The 18,125-nt window shown below is 46.9% G+C and overlaps 1 protein-coding gene across 1 annotated transcript; it reads right to left on the reverse strand.

Annotated features, from left to right (window-relative positions):
- On the reverse strand, positions 2,141-3,304 carry LOC109225086. The gene is made up of 2 exons (XM_019389679.1): positions 3,215-3,304; positions 2,141-3,124 (listed from the first exon to the last, which is right to left on the reverse strand). The coding sequence occupies exons 1-2, from the start codon at positions 3,302-3,304 to the stop codon at positions 2,141-2,143; spliced, it is 1,074 nt and encodes a 357-aa protein (XP_019245224.1).

Below are 18,125 nucleotides of genomic sequence, written 5' to 3' on the forward strand. Positions count from 1 at the left end.
CCACTTGTCTGCGGATGATATGCTGTAGCAACTCTGTGGCGAACTCCATATTTAGCAAGAAGGTTATTCAACAATCGATTGCAAAAATGAGTCCCTTCATCACTGATTAAGGCCCGTGGAGTCCCAAATCTCGAGAATATGTTCTTTTTCACAAGCAGCTACCACCATGGCATCATTGGTTGGCAAAGCAGTTGCCTCCACCCATTTTGATACGTAGTCAACGGCTATCAAAATGTATTTGTTTCCTCTGGACGGTGGAAATGGCCCCATAAAATCTATCCCCCACACATCAAAAAGCTCAACTTCTAGAATATTATTTAAAGGCATCTCATGCTTCCTTGTGATTGTTCCCATTCTCTGACATTGTTCACACTTCTTAACGAATGCATGCACGTCCTTGAATAAGGTTGGCCAAAAGAGGCCGGATTGTAACACCTTTGCAGCTATTCTATCTCCTCCATGATGGCCCCATTAAGGTGATGTGTGACAATCATACAACACTAATTCCACCTCTTTTTCAGGAATGCATCTCCTCATCAACTGATCAGCATATTGCTTGAACAAATAGGGCTCATCCCAGTAATAGAAGTTCACATCATGTAAGAACTGCTTTCTAGCTTCAGATTGGATTTCGGGCGGGAGTACTCCACTTACAAGATAATTCACATAGTCTGCATACCTTGGGGGAGAGTCTTGGGTTATAGCAAAAAGTTGCTCATTAGGGAACACTTCTTTAATTTGCCCACCCTCCTCCACGTGATTATGATTTTCCAACCGTGATAAATGATCAGCTACTTGGTTCTCTGTCCCCTTTCGATCTCATATTTCAACATCAAATTCCTGCAGCAACAAAACCCAGCGCATCAAACGAGCTTTGGATTCCTTTTCTGTAAACAAATACCTGATTGCTACATGGTTCGTATGAACTATGACTTTCATTCCCACCAAGTATGCCCGGAATTTCTCAAAGGCCCACACAACGGCTAACAACTCCTTCTCAGTGGTGGTGTAATTCTGTTGTGCATCATCAAGAGTCTTACTCGCATAGTAGATGGAATAAAACATCTTGTTCTTCCTCTGGCCTAGCACTACCCCAATAGCAAGGTCACTCGCATCACACATAAGTTCAAATGGTATAGACCAATCAGGTGCCACAATAATGGGGGCAGTCACCAACTTCTTTTTAAGTTCCTCAAATGCGTTGAGGCAAGAATCATCAAAATTGAAAGAGACATCTTTTTCAAGCAGCCTGCACAAGGGAGTGGCAATTTTTGAAAAATCTTTAATAAAGCGCCGATAGAAACCCGCGTGTCCCAAGAAACTCCGGACACCCTTCACTGAGATAGGTGGAGGTAATTTTGCAACCGCCTCCACCTTTGCTTTATCAACTTCAATGCCACTCCTAGATACTCTGTGACCCAACACGATGCCCTCTTGTACCATAAAATGGCACTTTTCCCAATTTAGTACCAGATGTGTTTCTTCACAACGGGCCAGCACCTTGCTTAAATTCCTCAAGCAATCATCATAAGAAGACCCAAAAACTGAAAAATCATCCATAAACACTTCCACGAATTTTCCACCATGTCAGTGAAAATAGCCATCATGCATCTCTGGAAAGTGGCTTGTGCATTACAAAGACCAAATGGAATTCGCTTGAAGGAAAAGGTGCCATAAGAACAAGTAAAAGTAGTCTTCTCCTGGTCCTCTGGGCATATGACGATCTGATTGTATCCTGAATAACCATCAAGGAAGCAGTAATATTCATGCCCGGCTAACCTGTCTAGCATTTGATCGATGAATGGGAGTGGGAAGTGATCTTTGCGAGTTGCCTTATTGAGCCTTCTATAATCAATGCAGACTCTCCAGCCCGTAGCAGTGCGAGTGGGGATTAGCTCATTCTTCTCGTTCTCAACTACAATCATTCTTCCCTTTTTGGGCACAGATTGAACCGGGCTTACCCAGTTGCTATCAGAAATAGGAAAAATGATACCTGCATCGAGCAACTTGATTACTTCCTTTTTCACCACCTCTTTCATAATGGGATTTAATCTCCTTTGCTGCTCTACACTGGGGCGGTGTCCATCCTCTAGAAAGATTTTATGCATGCAAAATGATGGACTAATGCCCTTGATGTCAGCTATAGTCCACCAATGGCCCTTTTATGCTCACGGAGGACTCTGAGCAATTTTTCTTCTTGAGTGCTGGTCAAGCTGGATGAAATAATCACGGGCAGTGTCTCTGAGTTCCCCAAATAAGCATAGCGCAGATGCGCTGGAAGTGGCTTGAGTTCTAGCTTCAGAGCTTCTTCAATAGATGGCCTGGGGAGGGTCAGAGTGACAGGCCTGTCCAACTCTTCAAATTTTCTAATCCCATGTACATAACTGCATGACATATCCAGCACTTGCTCAATTTCTCCCATCCTATCATCTTCACCATTTTCTACGTCCCCAATCAATACTCGTTCAACAGGATCTGCAGGGCTCATATAAGGTACTAACAACGTGGCATCACCTTCTACCACAGAGATCATGGACAATTCTTCATAGTGGGCTAGTAACTTGAGTGCTCTATAAATGTTGAAGACCTCCACTCGATCACCCGCTCTCATCGTCATCTTTCCTTCACAAACATCAATAATAACTCGGCCCATGGCTAAGAATGGATGCCCGAAAATAAATGGGACTTCCTGATCAGGCTCGTAATCCAGGATGATGAAATCAGCTGGGAATATAAAAGACCCCACTTGGACAAGCACATCTTCAATTACTCCCTCAAGATGAGCAAGGGAGCGGTCAGCTAACTGTAAGATAACTGTGGTTGGGCGTGGTTCACCCAACCCCAACTGTCTGAATATAGATAGCGGCATCAAATTGATGCTTGCTCCAAGGTCACATAGAGCTCGCCCAACAGCATGTTTACCAATCGTGATTTGGATAGTGAAACTACCTGGATCCTTCAATTTCTGAGGTAACTTGCCTTGAATTCTGGAACTGCACTCCTCAGTGAGTGCCACAGTCTCGAACTCGGTCAGCCTCCTTTTATTCGCCACAATGTCCTTGATGTACTTTGCATATTTGGGTACTTCCTGTAAGATGTCAACCAATGGAATATTAATTTGTACCTGCTTCAAGATATCAAGAAACTTTTTATATGCGGCATGATCTCGTAATTTCTGCAGTCTTTGAGGGAATGGAGGTGGTGGCCTTGCAACCAATTGTGGGGATTGCTCAGCCACCGCCTCTCCAGCCGGCTTCTCTGGCTCCTTGGCTTTCTCTGATGTTGATTCTACAGTGGCTGGCATCTCATTAAAAGTCACCTATTTCCTTTTTTTAGATAGAACTTCCTCTAGTTGTCTCCCATTCCTCAACGACACAGCATTAAGGGTCGCCCTAGGATTGGCTTCAGTGTCACTTGGAAGAGCTCCCGCTGGTCTAGTATTTTGAGCACTAGCAAGCTGTCCCATTTGACGCTCCAAATTTCTCACTGTTGTGGCGAGGGCTTGCTGTTCAGCCATCATCTTTTTAAACATGTCTTCAAGGTGGCTTGTAGGATTCGCTTGTTGTTCAACCTGAGGTGGTCTATATTGCTGTTGAGGTGCTTGAGGCCTGTATTGATTCTGAGTGCCCTGGTTTCCACCCCAAGAGAAGTTTGGGTGGTTCCTCCAGTTGGGATTGCAAGTGTTCCCATATCGGTTTTGTTTGGCCCCTGTTTGAATTACCCACAAAGCAGACAGACTCTAGGTTTGTGGGGCATATGTCGCTCGTGTGCCCTTCTCCACATATTTCACAAAAAGTTTGAACCTGTTGTACCGGTTGTGTTTGCTGCTCAAATTCATCTGGTTCACTTGATTGGCCAGTGTAGCAATCTGTGCTGATAATGCTGAGACGACATCTAACTCAAGAACCCCTGCAGACTTTTGCACTGTGTGCCTGGCCATCTCTCCTTGCCAATCTGGATTGCTCTTGGAGAATTTGTTCAATAATGCATATATCTCGTCAAAGCTTTTTTCCAACACTTGACCCCCAGTTGCAGCATCTACCACGATCTTTGTTTCAGAATGTAGCCCTTCTATGAAAGTGTGAGCTAACACTTCATTCATCTGCTTGTGATGAGGACAGTCTCTGAGTAGCCCCTTGAACCTTTCCCAAGTTGAGTATAACGATTCACCTGCTTTCTATTTGAAGGCCACGATTTCACTTCTGATCTTTGCAGTTTTGCCTGAAGGAAAGAACCTTGCTAGAAATTTTCTCGCCAAATCATTCCATGTTGTAATGCAGTTAGCTGGTTCTGCCTTTAGCCATCGCTTAGCCTCACCCAATAGAGAGAATGGAAAAAGTGTGAGCCTCACATAATCTGGAGTGACCCCGTTAGTGATATAAGTATCACTAATCTCCAAGAAGTTCAGAATGTGCTGCTGCGGATCCTCATGTGAAAGACCCATAAATTGCCTGTTTGCATGAAGCAACTGGATCATGCTCTGTTTCAGCTCAAAGTGCCCAGTGATCCTGGGCTTCACGATACTGGAGGTGACATTTGCAATGCTGGGCATTGCTACCTCCTGAACAGCCATAGGTTGCTCCTCTGCCATGTTCACAGGAAATTGAACAAGTGACTGCATATTATTCGTGTCCCTTGCTTCCCTCAACCCCCTGTGAAACGTTCTCTCAGGTTCAGGATCAAAGCCTTGAAGTCTGTCATGGCTTCTGACCCTACGCATTCAATCAAAGTTCCTGAGATCTGAGCAACAATCAAGCAACGTTAGACTAGGCGAAATAAGCAAATAAAGCAAAAACTAGCAAGTAGTTAATATACAAGTCCCCGCAACGGCGCCAAAAACTTGTTGGTCCCAAACGCACACACAAGTATACGTGGTCGACAAGTAATATAATGATAAGTTGAGTGTTGAACTCACAAAGACTTGTGTAAACTACTCACTAAATCACTAAACTTGCTATTCAATCTAGCTAAAAGCAAAGTCCAATAATATGATTATACTATACTACGATTCTAAGTAATACTAAATTATCAAGTAATGAATTGATTGTTGTGTATTCAGTAGAGACAGGTATTCCAGGGTTGTGATCGATTCACCATTCGTATTGTGTTCTAGTTAACTCTCCCTTTCATATAATTCACCCATGATTGCTAATTAATCGATAAATGCTCTCGTAGCCTTCTCCCGAAGTACTACTCACCTATTCTCAATAGATTAACGCCTATATTCCTATGAAATCAATCTATTAAGAATGCATTAAGATTACGATATTTATTTAAGCACGGTGACTAGGTATATTCCTATCCTAACCACAAATCCGCTCCCCCTAAGGGTTAAGATCATGCTCTCTTCAATTCTTCTCTAATCTAAACATGGTTTTCCCAAGCATAGCATAGATAGTAAATAGAACCTAACTGTTGGCCAGACAATTAAGCAATAAAACACAGAATTGAAGAAACAACCATATATTGGTGAATTATAATCAAGGTCAAGCTAATATCAAACAACAATATTCATGGCTAACTCACAACCCCAGAACAATGGGTCAGCCACTCATGAAGTAATCAAACAATTTCATAAGTTTTGATTAATTGAAAGTACTGGAAAGGATGAAGAATTCCGAGTTGTTCTTGCTCCTCAATGTTTCTAGTGTCTATTTTTGCTCCAAAGTGGCGTCCTCCCCTTTTCTTGGCCGGCTTCCTTCGTTTAAAATAGGGTTTAGGGCTTAAAATCCCGTGTTTTGCACTTTGGTCCCTGAAGTTTACGCGTCCTGCCGCGGTCCTACCGCAGTTACGCCAGGACCACAGCCAGAGTGGCCTTCAGAATCTGCAGCAGTGTTCTGCCGCGGTCCTACCGTGGTTACGCTCGGACAGCGGCCAGAGTGGCCTTCAGATCTGGTTTTGTCCCTTCGATTGGTGCACTTTGTGGATATTGTATGATTGGCCTCCTTTTCTCTGTAACTGATCCCAAAAGTACTCCACAGACTTCTTTTATTGGATATATCCTGCAAAGCATGAAAAGCACTAGTCAGAGCATTTTGTTATCACTCTTTACCATAAAAGCTATAAAAAATGTGGTTCTTTAGGGCCTAATTATAGTCTAATTTACCTATTATCACCTATCATCAATTTGTCTGGAACGTCAAATACGACCTAAGGAACCATAGTCACCGCCCGCCATGACCAAATTACATTTTTTGCATTTTACGGCAATTAAATTGGAATTCCGCCCGTCGTGCCGGTATTTTCGTCTGCCATGGCCCAAGCCCGACACCGTGGGACGGAGCCGGAACCAAATCGCCTAATATTTGTCCGGGATATCAAATACAACCTAAGGAACCACAGTCACCGCCCCATCATGACCAAATTACATTTTTTGGCATTTTACGGCAATTAAACTGGAATTCCGCCAGTCGTGCCTGTATTTTCGCCTGCCATAGCCCAAGCCCAATGCCGTAGGACGGAGCCAGAACCGTCTCGCCTAATATTTGTCCGGGACATCAAATACGACCTAAGGAACCATAGTCACCGCCCCTCCATGAGCAAATTATATTTTTTGATATTTATGGCAATTAAACTGGATCCGTACGTCGTGCCTGTATTTTGGCCTGTCATGGCCCAAGACCGACACCGTGGGACGGAGCCGCAATCGGATCGCCTAATATTTTTCCAGGACAACAAATACGACCTAAGGAACTAAAGCCACGGCCCCACCATGACCAAATTACATTTTTGGCATTTTACGACAATTAAACAGGAATTTCGCAAATCGTGCCTGTATTTTCGCCTGCCATGGCCCAAGCCCGACGCCGTGGGATGGAGCCGGAACCGGATCGCCGAATATTTGTCCGGGACATCCAATACGACCTAAGGAACCATAGACACCGCCCCGCCATGACCAAATTACCTTTTTTGGCATTTTACGGCAATTAAAGTGAAATTCTGCTAGTCGTGCCTGTATTTTCGCCTGCCATGGCCCAAGCCCAACGCCGTGCGACGGAGCCCGAACCGGATAGCCTAATATTTGTTCGGGACATCAAATAAGACCTAAAGAACCAGAGCCATCGCCCCGCCATAACCAAATTACATTTTTTAGAATTTTACAGAAATTAAACTAGAATTCCGCCAGTCGTGCCTGTATTTCCGCCTGCCATGGCCCAAGCCTGGCGCCGTGGGACGGAGCTGGAACTGGATCGCTTAATATTTGTCCGGGACGTCAAATAGAACCTAAGGAACCATAGTCACCCGCCCGCCATGAACAAATTACATTTTGTGGCATTTTACGGCAATTAAATTGGAATTCCGCCAGTCGTGCCTGTATTTTCGCCTGCAATGGCCCAAGCTCGACGCCGTGGCCCGACNCCGGAACCTGAACGCCTAATATTTGTCCGGGACATCAAGCTCGACCAAAGGAACGAGAGTCACCGCCCCGCCATGACCAAATTATATTTTTTGGCGTTTTACGGCAATTAAACTGGAATTCCGCCAATCGTGCCTGTATTTTCACCTGCCATGGCCCAAGCCAGACGCCGCGGGACGAAGCCCGAACCGGATCACCTAATATTTGTCCGGGACATCAAATACGACCCAAGGAACCATAGTCACCGCCCCGCCATGACCAAATTACATTTTTTGCCAATTAAACTGGAATTCCGCCAGTCGTGCCTGTACTTTCGCCAGCCATGGCCCAAGCCCGACGCCGTGGGACGGAGCTGGAACCGGATCACCAAATATTTTTCCGGAACGTCAAATACGACATATGGAACCATAGTCACCGCCCGCCATGACCAAATTACATTTTTGGCATTTTACGGCAATTAAACTGGAATTGCGCCCGTCGTGCCGGTATTTTCGCCTGCCATGGCACAAGCCCGACGCCGTGAGACGGAGCCGGCACCAGATCGCCTAATATTTGTCCGGGATATCAAATACGACCTAAGGAACCATAGCCACCGCCACGCCATGACCAAATTACATTTTTTGGCATTTTACGACAATTAAACTGGAATTCTGCCAGTCGTGCCTGTATTTTTGCCTACTATGGCCCAAGCCCGACGCATTGGGACGGAGCCGGAACCGGATCACCTAATATTTGTCCGAGACATCAAAAACGACCTAAGGAACCATAGTAACCACTCCGCGTGTCCAAATTACATTATTTGGAATTTTACGGCAATTAAACTGGAATTCTGCCAGTCGTGCCTGTATTTCGCTTGCCATGGCCCAACCCTGACGCCGTGGGACGGAGCCGGAACCGGATCACCTAATATTTGTCCGGGACATCAAATACGACCTAAGGAATCGTAGTAACCGCCACGACCAAATTACTTTTTTTAGCATTTTACGACAATTAAATTGGAATTCCGCAAATCGTGCCTATATTTTCGCCTACCGTGGCCCAAGCCCGACGCCGTGGGATGGAGCCAGAACCGGATCGCCAAATAATTGTCCGGGACATCAAATATGACCTAAACATCAAATTATATTTTTTGGTATTTTACGGAAAATAAACTAGAATTCCGCCAGTCGTGCCCGTATTTTCGCCTGCCACAGCCCAAGCCCGACGCCGTGGGACGGAGACGAAGCCGGATCACGTAATATTTGTTCGGGACATCAAATACGACCTATGGAACCATAGTCACTGACCTTCCACGACCAAATTATATTTTTTGGCATTTTATGGCAATTAAACTGGAATTTTGCTAGTCGTGCCTGTATTTTCGCCTTCCATAGCCCAAGCCCGATGCCGTGGGATGGAGCCGGAACCGGATCGCCTAATATTTGTCCGGGAAATCAAATACGACCTAAGGAAACATAATCACCGCCCCGCCATGACCAAATTACATGTTTTGGCATTTTACGGCAATTAAACTAGAATTCCGCCAGTCGTGCCTGTATTTTCGCTTACAATGGCCCAAGCCCGACGCCGTGGGACGGAGCCAGAATCGGATCGCCTAATATTTGTCCGGGACATCAAATACGACCTAAGGAGCCATAGTCACTGCCCCGCCATGACCAAATTACATTTTTGGCATTTTACGGCAATTAAACTGGAATTCCGCCCGTCGTGCCTGTATTTTCGCCTGCCATGGCCCAAGACCGACACCATGGGACGGAGCCAGAACCGGATCGCCTAATATTTGTCCGGGACATCAAATACAACCTAAGGAACCAGAGCCACGGCCCCGGCATGACCAAATTACATTTTCAGCATCTTACGGCAATTAAACTGGAATTCTGCCAATCGTTCCTATATTTTTGCCTGCCATGGCCCAAGCCCGACGCCGTGGGACGAAGCCGGAACAGGATCGCCGAATATTTGTCCGGGACATCCAATACGACCTAAGGAACCATAGCCACTGCCCCGCCATGACAAAATTACCTTTTTTGGCATTTTACAGCAATTAAACTGGAATTCCGCCAGTCGTGCCTGTACTTTCACCTGCCATGGCCCAAGCCCGACGCCGTGGGATGGAGCCAGAACCGGATCACATAATATTTGTCCGGGATGTCAAATACGACGTAAGGAACCATAGTCACCGCCCTCCATGACCAAATTACATTTTTCGCATTTAGCGGTAACTAATGTAGAATTCCGCTAGTCGTGCCAGTATTTTCGCCTGCCATGGCCCAAGCCCGGCGCCGTGGGACGGAGCCGGAACTGGATTGCCTAATATTTGTCTGGGACATCAAATACAACCTAAGGAACCATAGTCACCGCCCAACCATGACCAAATTACATTTTTTGGCATTTTACTGGAATTTCGTTAGTCGTGCCTGTATTTTCGCCTGCAATGCCCCAATCCCGACACCATGGGACGGAGCCGGAACCGGATCACCTAATATTTGTCCGGGACATCAAATACGACCTAAGGAACCACAGAAGCTGCCCCGCCATGACCAAATTACATTTTTTGGCATTTTAAGGCAATTAAATTGGAATTCCGCCAGTCGTGCCTGTATTTTCGCCTGCAATGGCCCAAGCCCGACGCCGTGGGACGGAGCCGAAACTGGATCGCCTAATAGTTGTCCGGGACATCAAATACAACCTAAGAAACCATAGTCACCGCCCTCCATGAAAAAATTACATTTTTTGGTATTTTATGGCAATTAAACTGGAATTTCGCCAGTCGTGCCTGTATTTTCGCCTGCCACAGCCTAAGCCCAACGCCGTAGGACGGAGCCGGAACCGTCTGGCCTAATATTTGTCCGGGACATCAAATACGACCTAAGGAACCATAGTCACCGCCCCTCCATGAGCAAATTATATTTTTTGATATTTTATGGCAATTAAACTGGATCCGCACGCCGTGCCTGTATTTTGGCCTGCCATGGCCCAAGACCGACACCGTGGGACGGAGCCTCAACCGGATCGCCTAATATTTTTCCACGACAACAAATACGACCTAAGGAACCACAGCCACGGCCCCGCCATGACCAAATTATATTTTTGGAATTTTACGGCAATTAAACAGGAATTTCGCAAATCGTGCCTGTATTTTCGCCTGCCATGGCCCAAGCCCGACGCCGTGGGATGGAGCCGGAACCGGATCGCCAAATATTTTTTTGGGACATCCAATACGACCTAAGGAACCATAGACACCGCCCCGCCATGACGAAATTACCTTTTTTGGCATTTTACGGCAATTAAACTGAAATTCTGCCAGTCGTGCCTGCATTTTCGCCTGCCATGGCCCAAGCCCAACGCCGTGCGACGGAGCCCGAACCGGATAGCCAAATATTTGTCCGGGACATCAAATACAACCTAAGGAACCATAGTCACCGCCTCGCCATGAATGAATTACATTTTTTGGCATTTTACGGCAATTAAACTGGAATTCCGCCAGTCGTGCCTGTATTTTCGCCCGCAATGGCCCAAGCTCGACGTCGTGGGACGGAGCCGGAACCGGATCACCTAACATTTGTCCGGGACATGAAATACGACCTAAGGAACCATAGTATCCGCCCCGCCATGACCAAATTACATTATTGGCATTTTACGGCAATTAAACTGGAATTTCGCTAGTCGTGCCTGTACTTTAGCCTGCCATGGCCCAAGCCCAACGCCGTGGGACAGAGCCGGAACCGGATCACCAAATATTTTTCCAGGACGTCAAATACGGCCTAAAGAACCATAGTCACCGCCCGCCATGCAAAATTACATTTTTGGCATTTTACGGCAATTAAACTGGAATTGCGCCCGCCGTGCCGGTATTTTCGCCTGCCATGGCCCAAGCCCGACGCTGTGGGACGGAGCCGGAACCAGATCGCCTATTTTTTGTTCAGGATATCAAATACGACCTAAGGAACCCTAGTCACCGCCACGCCATGACCAAATTATATTTTTGGCATTTTACGGCAATTAAATTGGAATTCTACCAGTCGTGCCTGTATTTTCGCCTGCTATGGCCCAAGCCCGACGGCGTGGGACGGAGCCGAAACCGAATCGCCTAATATTTGTCCGAGACATCAAATACGACCTAAGGAACCACAGTCACCACCCCGCCGTGTCCAAATTACATTTTTTGGCATTTTACGGCAATTAAACTGGAATTCCGCCAGTCGTGCCTGTATTTTCGCCTGCCATAGCCCAAGCCCGACGCTGTGGGACGGAGCCGGATCCGGATCGCCTAATATTTGTCCGGGACATCAAATACTACCTAAGAAACCATAGTCAACGTACCTTTATGGCCAAATTATATTTTTTGGTACTTTATGGCAACTAAACTGGAATTCCGCTCGTCGTGCCTGCATTTTCGCCTACCATGGCCCAAGACCGACACTGTGGGATGGAGCCGGAATCGAATCGCCTAATATTTGTCCAGGACATCAAATACGACCAAAGGAACCAGAGCCACGACCCCGATACATTTTCGGCATTGTACGGCAATTAAACAGGAATTCCGCCAATCGTTCCGGTATTTTCGCCTGCCATGGCCCAAGCCCGACACCGCGGGACGGAGCCAGAACAGGATCGCCGAATATTTGTCCTGGACATCCAATACGACCTAAGTAACTATAAACACTGCTCCGCCGTGACAAAATTACCTTTTTTGGCATTTTACGGCAATTAAACTGGAATTCCGCCAGTCGTGCCTGTACTTTCACCTGCCATGGCCCAAGCGCGACGCCGTGGGATGGAGCCAGAACTGGATCACCTAATATTTGTCCGGCACGTCAAATATGACGTAAGGAACCATTATGTCCCGCATGAATATTAGATGATCCGGTTCCGGCTCCGTCCCACGGCGTCGGTCTTGGGCCATGGCCGGCAAAAATATAGGCACGAGGGGCGGAATTCCAGTGTAATTAGCGAAAAATACCAAAAAAATATAATTCCATCATGGCGGGGCGGTGACTATAGTTCCTTAGGTCGTATTTCATGTCCTAGACGAATATTAGACGATCCGGTTCCGGCTCCGTCCCACGGCGTCGGTCTTGGTCCATGGCAGGCGAAAATATAGGCACGATTGGCGAAATTCCAATTTAATTGCCGTAAAATATCAGAAAATTTAATTTGGTCTTGGAGGGGCGGTGACTAAGGTTCCTTAGGTCGTATTTCATATCCCGGATGAATATTAGACGATCCGGTTCCGGGCTCCGTCCCACGGCATCGGGCTTGCGCAATGGCAGGCGAAAATACAGGCACGACTAGCGGAATTCTAGTTTAATTACCGTAAAATACCAAAAAATATAATTCAATCATGGTGGGGCGGTCACTATGGTTCCTTAGGTTGTATTTCATGTCCAGGAGAATATCAAACGATCCGGTTCTGGCTCCATCCCACGGCATCAGGCTTGGGCCATGGCAAGAGAAAATACAGGCACGACTGGCGGAATTCTAGATTAATTGCCGTAAAATGCCAAAAAATTTAATTTTGTCATGGCGGGGCGGTGACTATCATTCCTTAGGTCGTATTTGATGTCCCAGACAAATATTAGGCGATCCGGTTCCGGCTTCGTCCCACGGTGTCGGGCTTGAGCCATGGCAGGCGAAAATACAGGCACGACTGACGGAATTCTAGTTTAATTGCAGTAAAATGCCAAAAAATGTAATTTGGTTATTTCGGGGCCGTGACTATGGTTTCTTAGGTCGTATTTTATGTTCCGGACAAATATTAGGCGTTCCGATTCCGGCTCCGTCCCACGGCGTCGGGCTTGGGCCATGGCAGGCAAAAATAGAGGCACGACGGGGGGAATTCCAGTTTAATAACCATAAAATGCCAATAAATATAATTCGGTCATGGAGGGGCAGTGACTATGGTTGCCTAGGTCGTATTTGATATCCCGGACAAATATTAGACGATCTGGATTCGGCTCCGTCCCACGGCGTTGGGCTTGGGCCATGGCAGGAAAAAATACTAGCACGACTGGTGAAATTCCAGTTTAATTGCCGTAAAATGCCAAAATATTTAATTTGGTCATGGCGGGGCGGTGACTATGGTTCCTTAGGTCGTATTTCATGTCCCGGATGAATATTAGACGATTCGGTTCCTGGCTCCGTCCCACGGCGTCGGGCTTGGGCAATGGTAGGCAAAAATACAGGAACGATTGGCGGAATTGCAGTTTAATTGCCGTAAAATGCCAAAAAATGTAATTTGGTCATGGCGGGGCGGTGACTATGGTTCCTTAGGTCGTATTTGATGTATCGGACAAATATTAGGCATTCCTATTCTGGCTCCATCCCACGGCGTCGGGCTTGTGCCATGGTAGGCGAAAATAGAGGCACGACAGGGGGTAATTCCAGTTTAATTACCATGAAATGCCAAAAAATATAATTCGGTCATGGCGGGGCGGTGACTATGGTTCCTTAGTTCGTATTTGATGTCCCGGATAAATATTAGACAATCTGGTTCCGGCTCCGTCCCACAGCGCCGAGCTTGGGCCATGGCAGGAAAAAATACAAGCACGACTGGCGGAATTCCAGTTTAATTGCCGTAAAATGCCAAAAAATTAAATTAGGTCACTACGGGGCGGTGACTATGGTTCCTTAGGTACTATTTGATGTCCCGGACAAATATTAGGCGATCCGGTTCTGGCTCCATCCCACGGCGTCGGGCTTGGGCCATGGCAGGCGAAAATACAGGCACGACTGGCGGAATTCCAGTTTAATTGCCGTAAAATGTCAAAAAATATAATTCGGTCATAGGGGGGCGGTGACTATGGTTCCTTAGGTCCTATTTGATGTACCGGATAAATATTAGGTGATTCGGTTCCGGCTCCGTCCCACGGCGTCGGGCTTGGGCCATGGCAGGCGAAAATAGAGGCACGACGGGCGGAATTCTAATTTAATTGCCGTAAAGTGCCAAAAAATGTAATTTTGTCATGGCGGGGCGGTGAATATGGNTCTTCCGATCGGAGCCGGAGCCTGATCACCTAATATTCATCTGGGACATCAAATTCGACCTAAGGAACCATATTCACCGCCCCGCCATGACCAAATTTTAGTTTTTGGCATTTTACGGCAATTAAACTAGAATTCCGTCCGTCGTGCCTGTATTTTTGCCTGTCGTTGCCCTACCTCGATGCCGTGGGGCTGAGCCGGAACCGGATCGCCTAATATTTATCCGGGACATCAAATACGACCAAAGGAGCCATAGTCACAGCCCCGCCATGACCAAATTACATTTTTTGGCATTTTACGGCAACTAAATTGGAATTCCGCCAGTCGTGCCTGTATTTTCGCCTGCCATGGCCCAAGCCCGACGCCGTGGGATGGAGACGGAACCGGATCACATAATCTTTGTCCGGGACATCAAATACGACCTAAGGAACCATATTCACCGCCCCGCCATGGCCAAATTACATTTTTTGGCATTTTACGGTAACTAAACTGGAATTCCGCCAGTCGTGCCTGTATTTTCGCCTGCCATTACCCAAGCCCGACGCCGTGGGACGGAGCCGGAATCAGATCGCCTAATATTTGTCCGGGACATCAAATACGACCTAAGGAACCATAGTCACCACCCCGCCATGACCAAATTACATTTTTGGTATTTTAAAGCAAACAAACCAAAATTCCGCCAGTCGTGCCTGTATTTTCGCCTACCATAGCCCAAGCCCGACGCCGTGGGACGGAGCCGGAACCGAATCGCCTAATATTTGTTCAGGACATCAAATACCACCTATGGAACCATGGTCACTGCCCCGCCATGACCATATTAAATTTTTTGGCATTTTACGGTAATTAAACTGGACTTCCGCCAGTCGTGCCTGTATTTTCGCCTACCATAGCCCAAGCCCGACGCCGTGGGCCGGTGCCGGAATTGGATTGCCTAATATTTGTGCGGGACATCAAATACGACCTAAGGAACCATAGTCATCGACCTTCCATGACCAAATTATATTTTTTGGCAGTTTACGGCAATTAAACTGGAATTCCGCCAGTCGTGCCTGTATTTTTGCCTGCCACTACCCAAGCCCGACGCCGTGGGACGGAGTCGGAATCGGATCGCCTAATATTTGTCCGGGACATCAAATACGACCTAAGGAACCATAGTCATCACCCCGCCATGAACAAATTACATTTTTTGGTATTTTACGGCAAACAAACTGGAATTCCGCCAGCCGTGCCTGTATTTTCGCCTGCCATAGCCCAAGCCCGATGCCGTGGGATGGAGCCAGAACCGGATCGCGCAATATTTTTTCGGCACTTCAAATACGACCTAAGGAACCATAGTCACCGACCCGCCACGACCAAATTACATTTTTTTTGCATTTTACGATAATTAAATTAGAATTCCGCGAGTTGTGCCTTTATTTTCGCCTGCCATAGCCCAAGCCCGACGCCGCGGGACGGAGCCGTAACTGAATCGCCTAATANNGAAAAATCAGGCACGACTGGAAGAATTCCAGTTTAATTGTCTAATATGCCAAAAAATGTACTTCTTCATGGCGGGGCAGTGACTATGGTTACTTAGGTTGTATTTGATTTCTCGAACAAATCTTAGGCATTGCGTTACCGGCTCCATCCCACGACGTCGGGCTTGGGCCATGGCAGGCGCAAATACAAACACGACGGGCGGAATTCCAATTTAATTACCGTAAAATGCCAAAAACTATAATTCGTTCATGGCGGGGCCGTGACTAAGGTTCCTTAGGTCGTATTTATGTCCCAGAAAAATATAAGACGATTCAGTTTTGATTCCGTCCTACAGCGTCGGGCTTGGGCCGTGGCAGGCGAAAATACAGGCACGATTAGCAGAATTCCAATTTAGTTGATGTAAAATGCCAAAACTATAATTAGGTCATGGCGGGGCGGTGACTATGGTTCTTAAGGTTGTATTTGATGTCCTGGGCATATATTAGGCAATCCGGTTCCGGCTTCGTCACATGCTCGAGATTGGGCCATGGCAGGCAAAAATAAAGGCACGACGGACGGATTTCCAGTTTAATTGCCGTAAAATGGCAAAAAATTTAATTTGTTCTTGGCGTGGCGGTGACTATGGTTCCGTAGGTCGTATTCGATGTACCGGACAAATATTTTGCGATACGGGACCGTCTCCGTCCCACGGCGTCGGGCTTGGGCCATGGCAGGCGAAAATACAGGCACGACTGGCGGAATTCTAGTTTAATTGCCGTAAAATGCCAAAAAATGTAATTGGTTCATGGCGGGGAGGTTACTAGGGTTACTTAGGTCGTACTTGATGTCTCGGAAAAATATTAGGCGATCCGGTTCTGGCTCCGTCCCACGACGTCGGGCTTGGGCCATGGCAGGCAAAAATACGGGCACGACTGGCGGAATTCCAGTTTAATTGCCGTAAAATGACAAAATATGTAATTCGGTCATGGTGTGGCGGTGACTATGATTCCTTAGGTCGTATTTGATGCCCCGGACAATATTACACGATCCGGTTACGGCTCTGTCCCACGGCGTCGGGCTTGGGCCATGGTAAGCGAAAATACAGGCACGATGGGCGCAATTCGAGTTTAATTTCCGTAAAATGCCAAAAAATGCAATTTCGTCATGGCGGGGCGGTGACTATGGTTCCTTAAGTCGTATTCGATATCCCGGACAAATATTAGCCGATCCGGTTCCGGCTCCGTTCCACGGCGTCGGGCTTGGGCCATGGTAGGCGAAAATACAGGCACGATTGGCGGAATTCTAGTTTAATTGCCATAAAATGCCAAAAAATATAATTTGGTCATGGCGGGGCGGTGAGTATGGTTCCATAGGTCGTATTTGATGTCCCGAACAAATATTAGGCGTTTTGGTTCCGGCTCCGTCCCACGGCGTCAGGCTTTGGGGGGAAGGCAAAAATACAAGCACGACGGGCGGAATTCCAGTTTAATTACCGTAAAATGCCAAAAAATATAATTCTGTCATGGAGGGGCGGTGAATATGGTTCCTTAGGTCTTATTTGATGTCCCATACAAATATTAGACGATCTGGTTCTGGCTCCGTCCCACGGCGGCGGGCTTGGGCCATGGCAGGCGAAAATACAGGCATGACTAGCGGAATTCCAGTTTAATTGCCATTAAATGCCAAAAAATATAATTTGGTCATGGCAGGGCGGTGACTATGGTTCCTCAGGTCGTATTTGGTGTACCGGACAAATATTAGGCGATTCGGTTCCGGCTCCATCCTGCGGCGTCGGCCTTGGGCCATGGCAGGCAAAAATACTGGCACGACTGGCGGAATTCTAGTTTAATTGCCATAAAATGCCAAAAAATTTAATTTGGTTATGGCGGGGTGGTGACTATGGTTCCTCAGGTCGTATTTGATGTCCCGAAAAAATATTAGGCGATCCGGTTCTGGCAACGTCCCACGGCGTGGGGCCTGGGCAATGGCAGGCGAAAATACGGGCACAACGGCGGAATTCCAGTTTAATTGGCGTAAAATGCCAAAAAATGTAATTCGGTAATGGCGCGGCGGTGAATATGGTTCCTTAGGTCATATTTGACGTACCGGACAAATATTAGACGATTCGGTTTCGGCTCCGTCCCACAACATTAGGCTTGGGCCACAGGCGAAAATACAGGCACGACGGGCGGAATTCCATTTTAATTGCCGTAATATGCCAAAAAATGTAATTTTGTCATGGAAGGGTGGTGACTATGGTTCCTTAGGTCGTATTGGATGTCCCGGACAAATATTAGGCAATACAGTTCCGGCTTCGTCCCACGGC

This window comes from Nicotiana attenuata, chromosome 4 (assembly GCF_001879085.1).
Source record: "Nicotiana attenuata strain UT chromosome 4, NIATTr2, whole genome shotgun sequence".
Classification (NCBI taxonomy): Eukaryota; Viridiplantae; Streptophyta; class Magnoliopsida; order Solanales; family Solanaceae; genus Nicotiana; species Nicotiana attenuata.